The sequence below is a fragment of the Pelmatolapia mariae genome, linkage group LG14 (assembly GCF_036321145.2).
Source record: "Pelmatolapia mariae isolate MD_Pm_ZW linkage group LG14, Pm_UMD_F_2, whole genome shotgun sequence".
In the NCBI taxonomy this organism is placed as follows: domain Eukaryota; kingdom Metazoa; phylum Chordata; class Actinopteri; order Cichliformes; family Cichlidae; genus Pelmatolapia; species Pelmatolapia mariae.
In genome coordinates this window covers 9,342,813-9,356,587 of record NC_086239.1, presented here as the reverse complement: position 1 = coordinate 9,356,587, position 13,775 = coordinate 9,342,813, and the positions used below count along the sequence as shown (strand labels likewise).

The following is a 13,775-nucleotide window of genomic DNA, read 5'->3' as shown; positions in this document are numbered from 1 at the left end:
ACCAGCTGCAGTTTGACAATTTGTTGAGTCTTGACTTGTAACACACTAGTAACAGTTCAAATGTTATGTTTACTGTGTGTTTTTATTCCGTCAACTGAACTCCGGATACATATGTAAGAAAAACTATTAAACCTGATGTGTTAACAACTTCCTCTTTCCGCATCGTAACCTTCACCTTCTTCATCAGTCTACAGAGTATAAATCCTCTACACTATGTCATCTAACCGATCATTCAAAAACCAACATGAAGAGGCCTACACCTCCTTGACGAAAGGCCTGAAGGAGCTGGACCTACAGGGACCCTATGTTCCCAGTGACCTGGTGCTGATTGGAGACCATGCCTTTCCTTTAGCAATGAACAGCCGAGGTCAGGTCCTGATGGCTGCCTCTCTGTACGGCAGTGGAAGGATTGTGGTCCTGGGTCATGAGGGCTACTTGACAGCCTTTCCTGCTCTGGTAGAAAATGCTGTGACCTGGTTGAGAGGTGATGGATCTGATAACCTCTCAGTAGGGGTGCACAGAAATGTCAGTGCAGTTACTGATAGCCTCCAAAAATCCAGCTTCCAAGTAGAAGTTGTGGGAGCTTTCAGTGACAAACTGGGAGTTGGTGTTTATGTGACCGATGCCTACAGCGTGGGCTCAGACCCAACAGAGCTGGTGGCGTTTCTGAAAGCTGGAGGAGGGGTGCTGATAGCTGGGCAGGCGTGGGGCTGGGCTGCAGATCACCCCAAAGAGAACACACTGCATCAGTTTGATGGGAATAAAGTGTCGGGAGTGGCAGGAATCTACTTCACTGAGCGTTATGGTGAAGTGGAGAACCTGCCTGTCTGCCCTCAGATCCCGTCCTCCTGGATGTCGTTAGCGTGAGTGTTTAATATAGTTCTGTTTTACTGCACGTTTACAAAAGCTCCACTTTCTGCTTGTCAGACCAGGGTTGATTGGAGGAGCGGATCCTAGGCCACAAGTCAATCACAGGATTTGCACATAATTATAATGATGTGATCCATTTGATCTGTTACATTTTTGACTTTTACATTACATTTGTCTGTTTAACAAATGTAATGTAAATTGGACTATTATCTTTATGCAGATTTTTTTAAATGCTAATTTACAATGAATAAATCATTGTACAAGAACATATCTGTGAAATGTAAAATAGTAGTAAAAGAGTTATTTTACAAGATGACAATATATTTACAGGGTATTGATAGTAAAAACACATTAAGATAATACAATTTACACTCAAATTTCCTAATGACAAATGGGCATTTTATTTAAAACAACACATTTTTAGTAAAAAGAAATTTATCCCTTTATTCTTCATTTACTTCTGTACACTATATCTCTAATTTTTGATTTCTCTTTCATATTCTTCTTCCACCTTTCAATTAAAGGACAGGAAAGGACTTCAAGGATGACTTGGAGTTATTACTCAAGGGGGTTTCAGAGTTCAACCTCCCGTCTGATTCTGTATTTTCTGAGCTTCTAGTCCACGGACCACTAGCCTTTCCCATCGGCACTACAGAAGATGGACGTCCATTCCTGGCAGGAGCCTACTATGGGCGAGGACGGGTCATTGTGGTTACACATGAAAGATGTCTAGCAGTGGAGGTAGAGTATTAATTTTTTAAAAGTTAAAATCCGGCCTTTCTGTGTGGAGTTTGCATGTCCTCCCCGTGTTTGAGTGGGCTCTCTCCAGGTACTTCGGCTTCCTCCCAAAGACCTACAGTTAGTGGTGTCAATTTGATTGGTAAATTGAAATTGTCCATATGTGTGAATGTGGGTGTGAATGGTTGTCTCTCTGTATGTGTTAGCCCTTTGACAGACTGGCAACCTGTACATCACAAGTATACACGACTGCCTGTCTTCCTACTGTCCTTCTTTTATTTTAGAGCATGGCTCCATTTTGGAGAAATGCCATTCACTGGTTGGATGAAGGGCGCAGAGGGGTTGTTGGTGTCATGGTGAATCCTGCACTCAAAGTTCTGAGTGAGTCTGGGCTGAAGTGTGAGAAGACAAACTTCAGGAAAGACCTCAGCGTGTTTGTGTGTAAAGCGTATATCACTGAGCATTTGGAGGAAATCCAAAACTTTGTGGCAGAGGGAGGAGGCCTGCTGATTGGAGGACATGCCTGGCACTGGGCGCAGACACATGCTGGGCAAAATGTACTAACAGATTTCTCAGGTATGAAGATGCACCACAAAGGTTTTACAATATACAGAAAAGAAGTATTGGTAGTGTTCTTATTTTCCACCTAAAAAACCATAAGTGCACTGAATTGATAAAGAGCTCTTCTTGTCTAACCAACCACCCTAAAAACCTATTGTATTTGTTGTGCTAACAGATTCACAATGGTGTAGTATCAAAGACACCTTGATTGAAGGGGTTGGGCATCAAATAACCAACCTCCTGATGAGTGTAAAACCAAAGTCATGACATTTCCAGCAATACAACTCAGTAAATTAAGTCACACTTGTTTTAATTTCTTTCAGTGAACAAAATCCTGAACCAAATGGGATTGAGCCTTTTGGGAGCAACAATCAGTGCAGGAACATACAAAGCCTTTGTACCCAGCTGGCCGATTAAAGATACTTACCACTTCCGCCACCTTCTACACCGCTTCGTTGCCCATGTGACTACAGGTGAAGAACTTAGCGAGCATGAGGAGGGATGTCTTAAAAAGCTGGGCAGTGACTGCGATTATTACTTACACACAAAGGCACATGGCTCCTTCTATTACTCTCAAGTGTTGGCTGCACTCACTGACATGTTAAAGAGGTCAGGCCTGCCACAGGTGAGTAGACAAAAAATATAAACACTTCCTAACACATAGCAACACAGAGGCAGGTCCCACTGATACCACAACTATCATCCACTGAGATGTTAGATTAATGTCTTCTTCTTTCAAGGTGAGTAACAGCTACCCTGTAAAGACACCAAAAGACAAACTACTCCTCAGTGTGGGATCACCTGTATACAAGTTTTGCCTAAATCCTGAGGCCCTCCTGCCCTACCTCATCAAGGATAATCCACTGATGCCAGACCTCCATAACCACAGGCTCAAGATCGATGTTAACACAGCAGGTCAGATTTCATGTTTGTGGACAAATATGTCAACTGTGAATATGTCAACATATGACTGCAACCTGATCACAGTTTATTCACAATACTCACACACAATACTTCAATTTGGACTCAACTCAAATGTACTTTATCACAGACATCCAAAGAAAAAATGAAATGTGTCCATATTTCATACATGTATATGTCACCAACTGTAACCTCTGGTGCTGTATCCTGGGGTTTCACAATATACTTAGATTTTTTTTTTTTTTTTTTGAAAGTCACATATAATATCATAAACAATCCAGTGAAAGTGCAGTTAAGGTTATAGACTTACTTTGCTATTTACAAATAGGACATATCAGTGACATTTTTTCATAAACATAGAAAACTAATTTGTTTCTATTTTCCACAGTGTCAACAGTTCAGTAAATGAAATCAACAAAGTTAAGGAGAATTTTGACTGATATTTGACTGTACTGTGTGTGTGTGTGTGTGTGTGTGTGTGTGTGTGTGTGTGTGTGTGTGTGTGTGTGTGTGTGTGTGTGTGTGTGTGTGTGTGTGCATCTGTATGTTAGATGGGAAAGAGTGGATCAGCACTGGTCTCTACCTCTCTCCTGGTATGAGTACCTACATGGTCATGCCAGCTGAGACTGTCAACAAGCACTGGAAGGTGAAGCACACAAAATCATCCACTAATAGTGTTAAGTTCACTTAGAAAAAGTGCATCACACCCAGTTCATTTATACAAAGAAAAGAAAATTAACAATAAACATCCCTTAACACCCCATAACAGCTACTGAGACCAAAACATTGTGATTTGGTATGTTTTTTTCATGAGCTGTATGAAGCGGCCAGGATTGGAGGACCCAAAATACAAAGCAAAAAAAAAAAAAAAAAAACAGAGTCCAAAATCAAAAAACAAGGAATAGGAGTCCAAAACACAAGGAGAAACAGTTCTGGGGCCTGAACGTGGGGTCAATGGTGGTGACAGAACAGTTCTTGAGCCAGCACCTGCTACGGAGCAGGTCTGGAGGCCGACTGCGTAGCCAGCGGTAGAGACGAAGCAGGTCTGCTGGACGGCCGTCCGTGGCACCAGTGGCATCAAAGACCTCTGGCTGAGATGAAGCAGGACCATACGCCGCGACAACCTGTAGCTGAGACAAAGCAGAACTAGATGGTGTGATGACCTCTAGCTGAGACCAGACTGTGCAATGACCTCTGGCAGGCAGTTGAGCAGGTCGTGGCGTGGAAGTCGCAGGTGGTTAAGCAGGTGCCTGAGCAGGCTCTACAGAACCCCCAGCCCTCAAAGGGGGAGGCTGGATGGGCTCGTCTGAGCCCTCAGTGGAGATAGAATTTGGTTAGACGGACTCGCTTATGCTCCCTGCAGAGAAAGGAGGGGCCTGGGATGGCCTGACTGAGTCCCCCTGTGGATGCAGGGCTCGCAGCAGGTTCCACTTGTGACCGAGGACCGTGTGCTGAAACTTGGATACTCTGGTCCAGGGAGCAGGTATGGGTGGCAGGAGTGGCCGAACACCAGCTGTCCCCACCCGAGGAACAGCTACCAGTGCAGGGACGGACTTGGTCTTGGCTACCCTCCCCCTAGGAACTGGTGCGGGTGCAGCTGAGTCCTGGCTCCCCTGGGAACCAGGCTTGGCCTCAATCACCCTCACCTGTGGAACAGGTACAGGCACGGGGGAAGGCTGCGCCTGAGCTGCCCTGGGAGCAGGAACAGGCAGAGGAGAGAAATGCTCTCAGCTCTCAAAGAGGCAGTCACAGGAGCAGTTGGAATAGAACAAACAGTCCTTTGAGATGCAGCCTGCGGAGCAGCACAGTTCGGAGGTGAAACAACACCAAAAGCTGTCTGTAATGGGGCCCTGGACAGAGTAACATGCTTAGGAGGCGCTAACTGTATTTCAACAACAGTTTTTTAACCAGGAACACAAACAGCCCCACAATAAACAGGCCGGGGAGCAATATGGCCGACAGTCTCTAAATAAACTGGCTGGGAAGGATTTGAAAAACACTGACAGTCTCTGGAGGGCCAGCTCAGTGGCACTCCTCACAGTCCCAATCTTAATTTTTCCCACTGGCATATGTGGGGTTTGTGGTGTTTAAACAGGCAGATATAGAAATTACAGGCTGCGACGAGGCAGTGATAGTTACAGGTGAGCCGGTTTAGCTCAGTGGGATGAGCAGGGGCCCATGTGCTGTATGGCCTATGGGTTTGAGTCTGACCCCCGGCCCTTCGTCGCATGTCTTCCCTCTGCTGTCCTGTCAGTTTTCACTATATCTATCTAATAAAGTCAGAAAAAGTTTTAAAAAATATATTTTAAAAAAACCCTTCCAGCCCCTCTTCCCGGGGCAACAGAGGACGAGAACTAGCAGATAGATTGGCTGGAGAGTGATTGGCCGGCGTGAGAGAGAACCTGCCCAACGTTATCACTGAAGGAATAAGCAAAGTAACATTAGTAGCATTTGCAGTTGGGAAGCGGCACAGCCCTCATAGAGCCAAATGAGGGTATGCTGAGCATAATGTCTCACCTTCTCATTCAGGAAGGCAGATACTGCACTGGGTCCATGACTGGTCGCAATCTTCTGTCATGAGCTGTGTGAAGCGGGCAGGATTGGATGACCCAAAATGCAGACTCTTGGAGACAAAACTAAACTAGAAAACCGCTTTATTCCTGGATTCTAGAAATACCAGCATCCATTTTTCTTCTGAAGCATCTGTGGAGATTGACTCACAGATAGGTGCCAGTCTCCATTGGCCTCCATTGGCTTTTCAAGGAACTGCAGTTCTTGGTATTCTTACATTGTCTTTCTTTTTCAGTCCTGAGATTGCTGTTTGGTGTAATGGATCGGCCCCAACTTAATTTTTCATTCAGTGTACGCTGTTGTCCCTATACTATAGAGTAACAGCCCAGTCACTACCTTGAAACCTGTCTCACTTAACTGGAGAATACTGACAGAAGAAATTCAGTCACATCTCTGAACATCTGTTTCAGCATCAGCCCTTCAGCCAATAGAAAGTCTCACAGAGAACTCTCCCCTCTGTTCCCTGCCTGTATCAGTTCAACTCAGTCCAATAACATGCCCCAGTCATCTATAGGAACAGCGTTAGACCTGTCCATGCTTTTTAATAGCACACCACAAGAAAGAAAATTTGATCATAACATCTGTAAACTGCTTTGTAAATCATTCCTGAATGCACAGGTGTCTCTGTGTTCAGCAATGGGACTGTTTGCAAAGGCGACTGGTGTTGTAATATATATATAAAAAAATGAACTGAATTGAATCTGTTTTATCAAAACTCTGATATCCAATATATTTTCCATTTCATCTACAGATTCAGATAGGCTGTCAAACTGATGACCTACATAGAAAGGATGAGCTGAAGAGACCACCACGTGTTTGTGAGCGATTTCCTGTCACTTCAGAGATGATGCATGTCTCCAATCTGTGGGGCGGACTTATTTACCTGGTGGCCCCACCCAACACACAAGTGAAAGGGTTGGAGATCACAGTGCAGAAAGCTGTAACTGCTCCATATTACAAGTCTGGTGAGTCTGTGGTTTATAACAGTGCTGTGTACTTTGTGTCAGTGGAGGTAATTGGAAGATAACTGGTGAGTCTTATTCTTATTGACTTAGATGACCTTCATTCTGATTGAACATACATTTGGACAATACAGGTGACTTGAGCTCAACATATTTTAGTAAAGTAAAACCCTCTCCTAAAAGACTGCACAAAGTTTGCTAAATTCTTTAAAGGCAATGTGTGCACTATCAGCTTTTTACACCAAAGGCTGTTTAAAGACGCCAAGCTGCAGGGCTCTAGACTAACTTTTTGCCATGGTTGCACTTTTTCCTTAGGCGCACCAGCACAAAAGTTAGGTGCACCCAAATTTTTCAACCGCATCGCTTAACCCCACAGTTTTACGTGTTCACTTTTTTTTGTTAAATTGCTGTCCACACAGACAATATTGATTTGTAAATGATTAACTAACAATCTTGTCAACACAAAGTTCTTTATTTGGAACACAGTTCTACAAGATAGCTAAGGTACTGAAAAAGTGCTTGTGCGTAAAGTGCTTTGGCACTCTTTGGCAATATTGTAGACAATGTTAACCTTAATCATCATCTCGGCCTTCTCTGATGTCCTGTTTGCTGCTGCCTGCCACTGAAAGGCAGTGGGGAGAGTGGACGCTTGGGAAGTGCATTTATCTCGGCATATAATGTGTTATCTGGATAGACTGTTCTTTTTCAGCGTTCAGAGGTTGATGGCTCCATGTCAGAGCACTGGCTATGAATTTCAGACGGATCAGGCCTTAACTTAACGAAAAAGTTATCAATAGTTCTTTTCATCTGTTCTCTTTACCCACAGCTACATCCACTTCTGTCGGGCCTAGGCTACTCACTAGGGCTGAGTATCGTCACTGATTTCTATAATTGATTCAATTCCACTTCACAAGGTCCTAATTCGATTCAATTTAATTCAATTCAATTTTAACTCAGACAGTCAGAAATATTATAATTCTGATCATTTATCAGTACTGACACTTGTGAGACTTCATCAGAGGTGTAGCATCACAGCAGACGCCTTTGGGTCAAAGTAACGGAGGATAAAACACAGGAAAACATGAAGGCGATTTTCCTGGCCTGGCTTTTTAAACCAGATAACCACCTTAAAATATTCAGCAGTGGAACAAAAACTGAAGAAAACCGAGAATCGACATATGAACATTACCTGATGCTGATGAAGTGAAGCAGAGCAAAGTTACAGAAGTTTGATTAGTGACACAGTCAAACGTTTTGCAATTTGGGATAATTTTAAAAATTGTTAAATTTCTTCGCTATTAAACAGCTGAAATGAGGCTTTCTTGTCGGAGGTCGTTTTGGGGGGGGGGGAGAAAAACTGCGGCCAACAGCACTGAGATTTGAGATGGGGAAACTGTTCTTGAAGTGCATCGAGAGAGGGAAAGAGCTGTGCAGGAAGTGTGATTTTTTTTTTATCGTGGTGGAAGCAAAACAGCAAAATTAGGAGGGAATTTATGACAATGTTTATTGAATGTGAAGCGTAGTTTTTGATCGTCTTTTGCTGCTGGTTCAGTGAATTTTGGTTGGAGAGAGACAAAACCTGCAGCATCAGAATCTTGCAGAAAAAAAGACGTAAACACAAAGCACGGACCCGACGCATCAGACGCATTTGTGAGCTGTCAGCTTTCAGCCCCAACGGCGTGTCCGTATACGTGCTGTCGGGTGACGAAGCCGACATCTCACTGATTCTGATGCGATGGGTCCGCGAGTTGTGTTTACGTCTTTGTGCGGAATACGTTTACTTGCTCTCATTTGCTGTTTTAGCTGTTTAGTGGTTCTTGAAATAGTTTTGTGAGCTTCAACCTGAGCGTTTCTGGCAAAATACATTTATATTTAAAAGTTGATTTAGGATTTAATGAATCGATATCATTTTATTCAAGCTACTCACCTCTCTCTACCCACCTGCACTTTCAAACGTGCACGCATAGGACTACAGGAATATCTGGACCACGGCCAATCAGAGAGGTCCCGCCCCTAACTATCGCTGATTGGTTTAAACCACAATATGGGCATAATGTGTGTCTGTTGTTGACCACACAAAGACTTTCTGAGTTGCTAAAACTTTTTTTTGTAATCAGACAGCTGGTTGTACCGGTGTGACCTAGGATTTTTTTAGTTGCACCACTGAGAAATTAGGTCGCACATGCGACCAAATTGGTCACGCTCTAGAGCCCTGGTGCTACAATGAAATGCATATGTGGAATTGGATAAAGCAACATTTTTTTTATTTAAAGAATTTACTCATATCAGGTGCATCTGGAGTTTTTTATTCACCTGTGCTACACGCCCTTTAGAAATTATGGAAATGCCAGATTCTTTACTTTGTAATCCAATCCAATCCAACTTTATTTATAAACCACTTTAAAATAGCCGGCACAGGACCAAAGGACTGTACAGTAAATAAGTTAAGAACAACAGACAAAACGAAACAGCAAAAAATAATAGAAACAAAATAAAACACATAATATATAAGAATTAAAACAGCCCTATATTAAAATATATATATATACATATATATATATATACATATATATACATATATATATATATATATATATATATATATATACATATATATATATATATATATATATACATATATATATATATATACATATATACATATATATATATATATACATATATACATATATATATATATATACATATATACATATATATATATATATACATATATACATATATATATATATATATATATATACATATATATATATATATACATATATATATATATATACATATATATATATATATATATACATATACATATATATATATATACATATACATATATATATATATATACATATATACATATATATATATATATATATATATATATATATATATATATATATATATATATATATATATATATATATATACATATATATATATATATACATATATATATATATATATATACATATACATATATATATATATATACATATATATATATATATATATACATATACATATATATATATATACATATACATATATATATATATATATATATATACATATATATATATATATATATATATATATATATATATACATACATATATAAGCAGGGCCAGAGGCCCACATTTCACTAAGATCAATATCATCATCTCACTACAATCAACTAAAAAAAACATCTCACAGGGTGTCAGAGGGTTTTTAGAAGCGATTTAAAAACAGGCAGATAATAATCATAATCTCTAAAGGCAGATTGTTCCACAGTTTTGTTTAAGAACAAGCTGAATTTTGAATCTGTGACACAAGTTTGTATTTTGAATAGAACATTTTATATATGTTTTTAATATGCAATGATTCAAAGCATTTTAATAAATCCACACCTCTCTTTGTTCTTTTCAGGTGTAACAACTGCAGCTGAGTGGTCATTGCTGCGCACAGCTCCTGGGCCCTGGGCAGAGTTGGAGTTTGAAAACATCGTCCTCACCGTACCATCAGATGCTGTTCGGCGTATGGAGCGCCCCGACAAGGTGGCCGCTCTCTGGGATGAAATCATGAGGGCCATTGCAGATCTAGCTGCCAAATCACACAAATTTCCCCGCAAAGAGCGCTTTGTGACAGATGTGCAGATTTCTGCTGGTAAGTGCACTTTAAACCAGTTAGGCGTCACCAATAAGCAAAGCAAGAAGGCTGTTGTGATAGACCAAGCTATACCAAATGAATGCAACATAAGGAAGAAGGAACACAAGAAGCTCAAGAAAATACCAAGGACTGAGAGAGGAGCTGGAGAAGAGTGGTCCCTGTGCTAATCGTAATGTAATGTAGTGTAGTAAGCTCCAGGGCCTCTGGGACATATATACAGTGGCTTGCAAAAGTATTCGGCCCCCTTGAACTTTTCCACATTTTGTCACATTACAGCCACAAACATGAATCAATTTTATTGGAATTCCACGTGAAAGACCAATACAAAGTGGTGTACACGTGAGAAGTGGAACGAAAATCATACATGATTCCAAACATTTTTTACAAATAAATAACTGCAAAGTGGGGTGTGCATAATTATTCAGCCCCCTGAGTCAATACTTTGTAGAACCACCTTTTGCTGCAATTACAGCTGCCAGTCTTTTAGGGTATGTCTCTACCAGCTTTGCACATCTAGAGACTGAAATCCTTGCCCATTCTTCTTTGCAAAACAGCTCCAGCTCAGTCAGATTAGATGGACAGCGTTTGTGAACAGCAGTTTTCACATCTTGCCACAGATTCTCGATTGGATTTAGATCTGGACTTTGACTGGGCCATTCTAACACATGGATATGTTTTCTTTTAAACCATTCCATTGTTGCCCTGGCTTTATGTTTAGGATCGTTGTCCTTCTGGAAGGTGAACCTCTGCCCCAGTCTCAAGTCTTTTGCAGACTCCAAGAGGTTTTCTTCCAAGATTGCCCTGTATTTGGCTCCATCCATCTTCCCATCAACTCTGACCAGCTTCCCTGTCCCTGCTGAAGAGAAGCACCCCCAGAGCATGATGCTGCCACCACCATATTTGACAGTGGGGATGGTGTGTTCAGAGTGATGTGCAGTGTTAGTTTTCCGCCACACATAGCGTTTTGCATTTTGGCCAAAAAGTTCCATTTTGGTCTCATTTGACCAGAGCACCTTCTTCCACATGTTTGCTGTGTCCCCCACATGGCTTGTGGCAAACTGCAAACAGGACTTCTTATGGTTTTCTGTTAACAATGGCTTTCTTCTTGCCACTCTTCCATAAAGGCCAACTTTGTGCAGTGCATGACTAATAGTTGTCCTATGGACAGATTCCCCCACCTGAGCTGTAGATCTCTGCAGCTCGTCCAGAGTCACCATGGGCCTCTCGGCTGCATTTCTGATCAGCGCTCTCCTTGTTCGGCCTGTGAGTTTAGGTGGACGGCCTTGTCTTGGTAGGTTTACAGTTGTGCCATACTCCTTCCATTTCTGAATGATCGCTTGAACAGTGCTCCGTGGGATGTTCAAGGCTTGGGAAATCTTTTTGTAGCCTAAACCTGCTTTAAATTTCTCAATAACTTTATCCCTGACCTGTCTGGTGTGTTCTTTGGACTTCATGGTGTTGTTGCTCCCAATATTCTCTTAGACAACCTCTGAGGCCGTCACAGAGCAGCTGTATTTGTACTGACATTAGATTACACACAGGTGCACTCTATTTAGTCATTAGCACTCATCAGGCAATGTCTATGGGCAACTGACTGCACTCAGACCAAAGGGGGCTGAATAATTACGCACACCCCACTTTGCAGTTATTTATTTATAAAAAATGTTTGGAATCATGTATGATTTTCGTTCCACTTCTCACGTGTACACCACTTTGTATTGGTCTTTCACGTGGAATTCCAATAAAATTGATTCATGTTTGTGGCTGTAATGTGACAAAATGTGGAAAAGTTCAAGGGGGCCGAATACTTTTGCAAGCCACTGTATTCTCTCCTTCACACTTTACAGCTTTTCTCTCATAAAGTATTTGCAATATAATCTTGAAACAATTATTAATATACTTTTCTTCTGTTAAGGCTGGATGCATTCAGGTTATCCTATCATGGCACACCATGCTTCAGCTGCTGAAGTCGTTGGTGTTAAAAAAGGTGAACAACTGTGGGGTCCCATCCATGAACTGGGACACAACCAACAGAGAAGCTGCTGGGAGTTCCGACCACACACCACGGACTCTACATGCAACCTGTGGTCAGTGTATGTGAATGAAGAGGTGCTGGGTCTCAACAGAGCACAGGTAGAGTAAAGCAAGTGTCTTTTAAACTCTTATTTGTTTTACGTCAGTCATCATTAGAAAACTCATGACTGAGTTTTCTGTGATCACATGATTTAGCAACTATCTAATTCTATGTTCTTTGGTGCAGGCCCATGGTGATTTGACTTTAGCAAAGCGAAAGAGTCGAGTAGAGGAGTACATCAAGGGAGGCAAGAAACTCAGTGAATGGAAGGTATGGGTTGCCCTGGAAACATATCTGCAGGTGAGAAATTATAGAGAAATTTTGCTTGATCCACAGTAAAGAAAACACATGATATGAAAAAGACTGAAAGTCTCTAACTCCATTTGATCCAGTCACACTTAAAATCGACCAAGTCACCAACAAATCACTTAGGGGTAGAGTTAGGTTCAAGATGTATTTTAGCCACATGCTAAACAAGGATAGTGTCAGAAACTACAAGATGATACCTTTCAAATCAAATCTCTTACATGCACTTTTCCTTCTATTAAAAGAGTTTGATTTGGGTGTGCCATATAGGTGACAATTCCATGTAGACTTGTACACTTATAGTGAAGCTAAAATCAAATCATAACAGGTTATGATGCTTTGGTCAAGAGATTATTGCTCTTAACATAAAAGAAAGCAAATAGTTTGAGTTGTTGTCATATCTACCTTCTCTGTAGCTCCAGGAAAAGTTTGGCTGGGATGCCTTCAAGAAGGTGTTTGCTGCATACCACCACATGAGCAACTTTCCCGATGACAATGACTCAAAGATGAACCTGTATGCTGAGACTTTCTCCCAGACTGTGGGGATGAACCTGACCGGCTTCTTCAAGGCCTGGGGCTGGCCCATCGAAACAGCCACTGAGGAAAAATTGTCCAAGCTGCCTCCCTGGAATGATCACCCCATGACCCAGTACAAATGAACTAAACACAACTGCAGAATAAAGAAAAGTAACCAGTGAAACTTTAGTTCATTAAACGTTTTATATGAATCTTTTTATAACATTTATTGCATGCAGAGGAACGTTGCAGCTTTTTTCACAGTATTTGCACTGATCATTTGCTCCAAATTAGTATCCCTCCAATTTAACTAAATTTCTTTGAGTAAACTTGGACATTAACATGTCCTCTGTGCTTATTTTTATATCTGGGATTGTAAGAGAGGGGGTGAAGAACTGTAAGTTGGGTTGCAGTGTAGAGGAGCTAAATATTATTATTGCTGTTCCTCAAAGTGAAGATCTGTTGCCATAATGTCAAAATGGCTTAGCTCTGTGAATTATAAAAAGGTAATTATTTAGCATACACACAGATGGCAGCTGGACTGTGAGTTGTGGTTATGCTGTTGCTTTTTGGTCTAATCAGTAATC

The 13,775-nt window shown here is 41.1% G+C and overlaps 1 protein-coding gene across 1 annotated transcript; it reads left to right on the top strand.

The window, feature by feature from the left end:
• Positions 1-213: 213 nt before the first annotated feature.
• LOC134641609 (TRPM8 channel-associated factor homolog) lies at positions 214-13,331 on the top strand. Its single transcript, XM_063494094.1, has 11 exons — positions 214-863; positions 1,395-1,611; positions 1,893-2,184; positions 2,493-2,794; positions 2,910-3,084; positions 3,642-3,736; positions 6,413-6,626; positions 10,053-10,289; positions 12,208-12,425; positions 12,553-12,666; positions 13,089-13,331. Exons 1-11 carry the CDS (start codon positions 214-216, stop codon positions 13,329-13,331), a joined length of 2,757 nt encoding a protein of 918 aa, XP_063350164.1.
• Positions 13,332-13,775: the final 444 nt, after the last annotated feature.

Coding starts and splice junctions, on each gene's coding strand:
- LOC134641609 (XM_063494094.1), top strand. CDS start 214: ATGTCATCTAACCGATCATTCAAAAACCAACATGAAGAGGCCTACACC. Junction 3,737..6,412: donor CTGTCAACAAGCACTGGAAG/GTGAAGCACACA, acceptor TTTCATCTACAG/ATTCAGATAGGCTGTCAAAC. Junction 12,426..12,552: donor TGGGTCTCAACAGAGCACAG/GTAGAGTAAAGC, acceptor TCTTTGGTGCAG/GCCCATGGTGATTTGACTTT.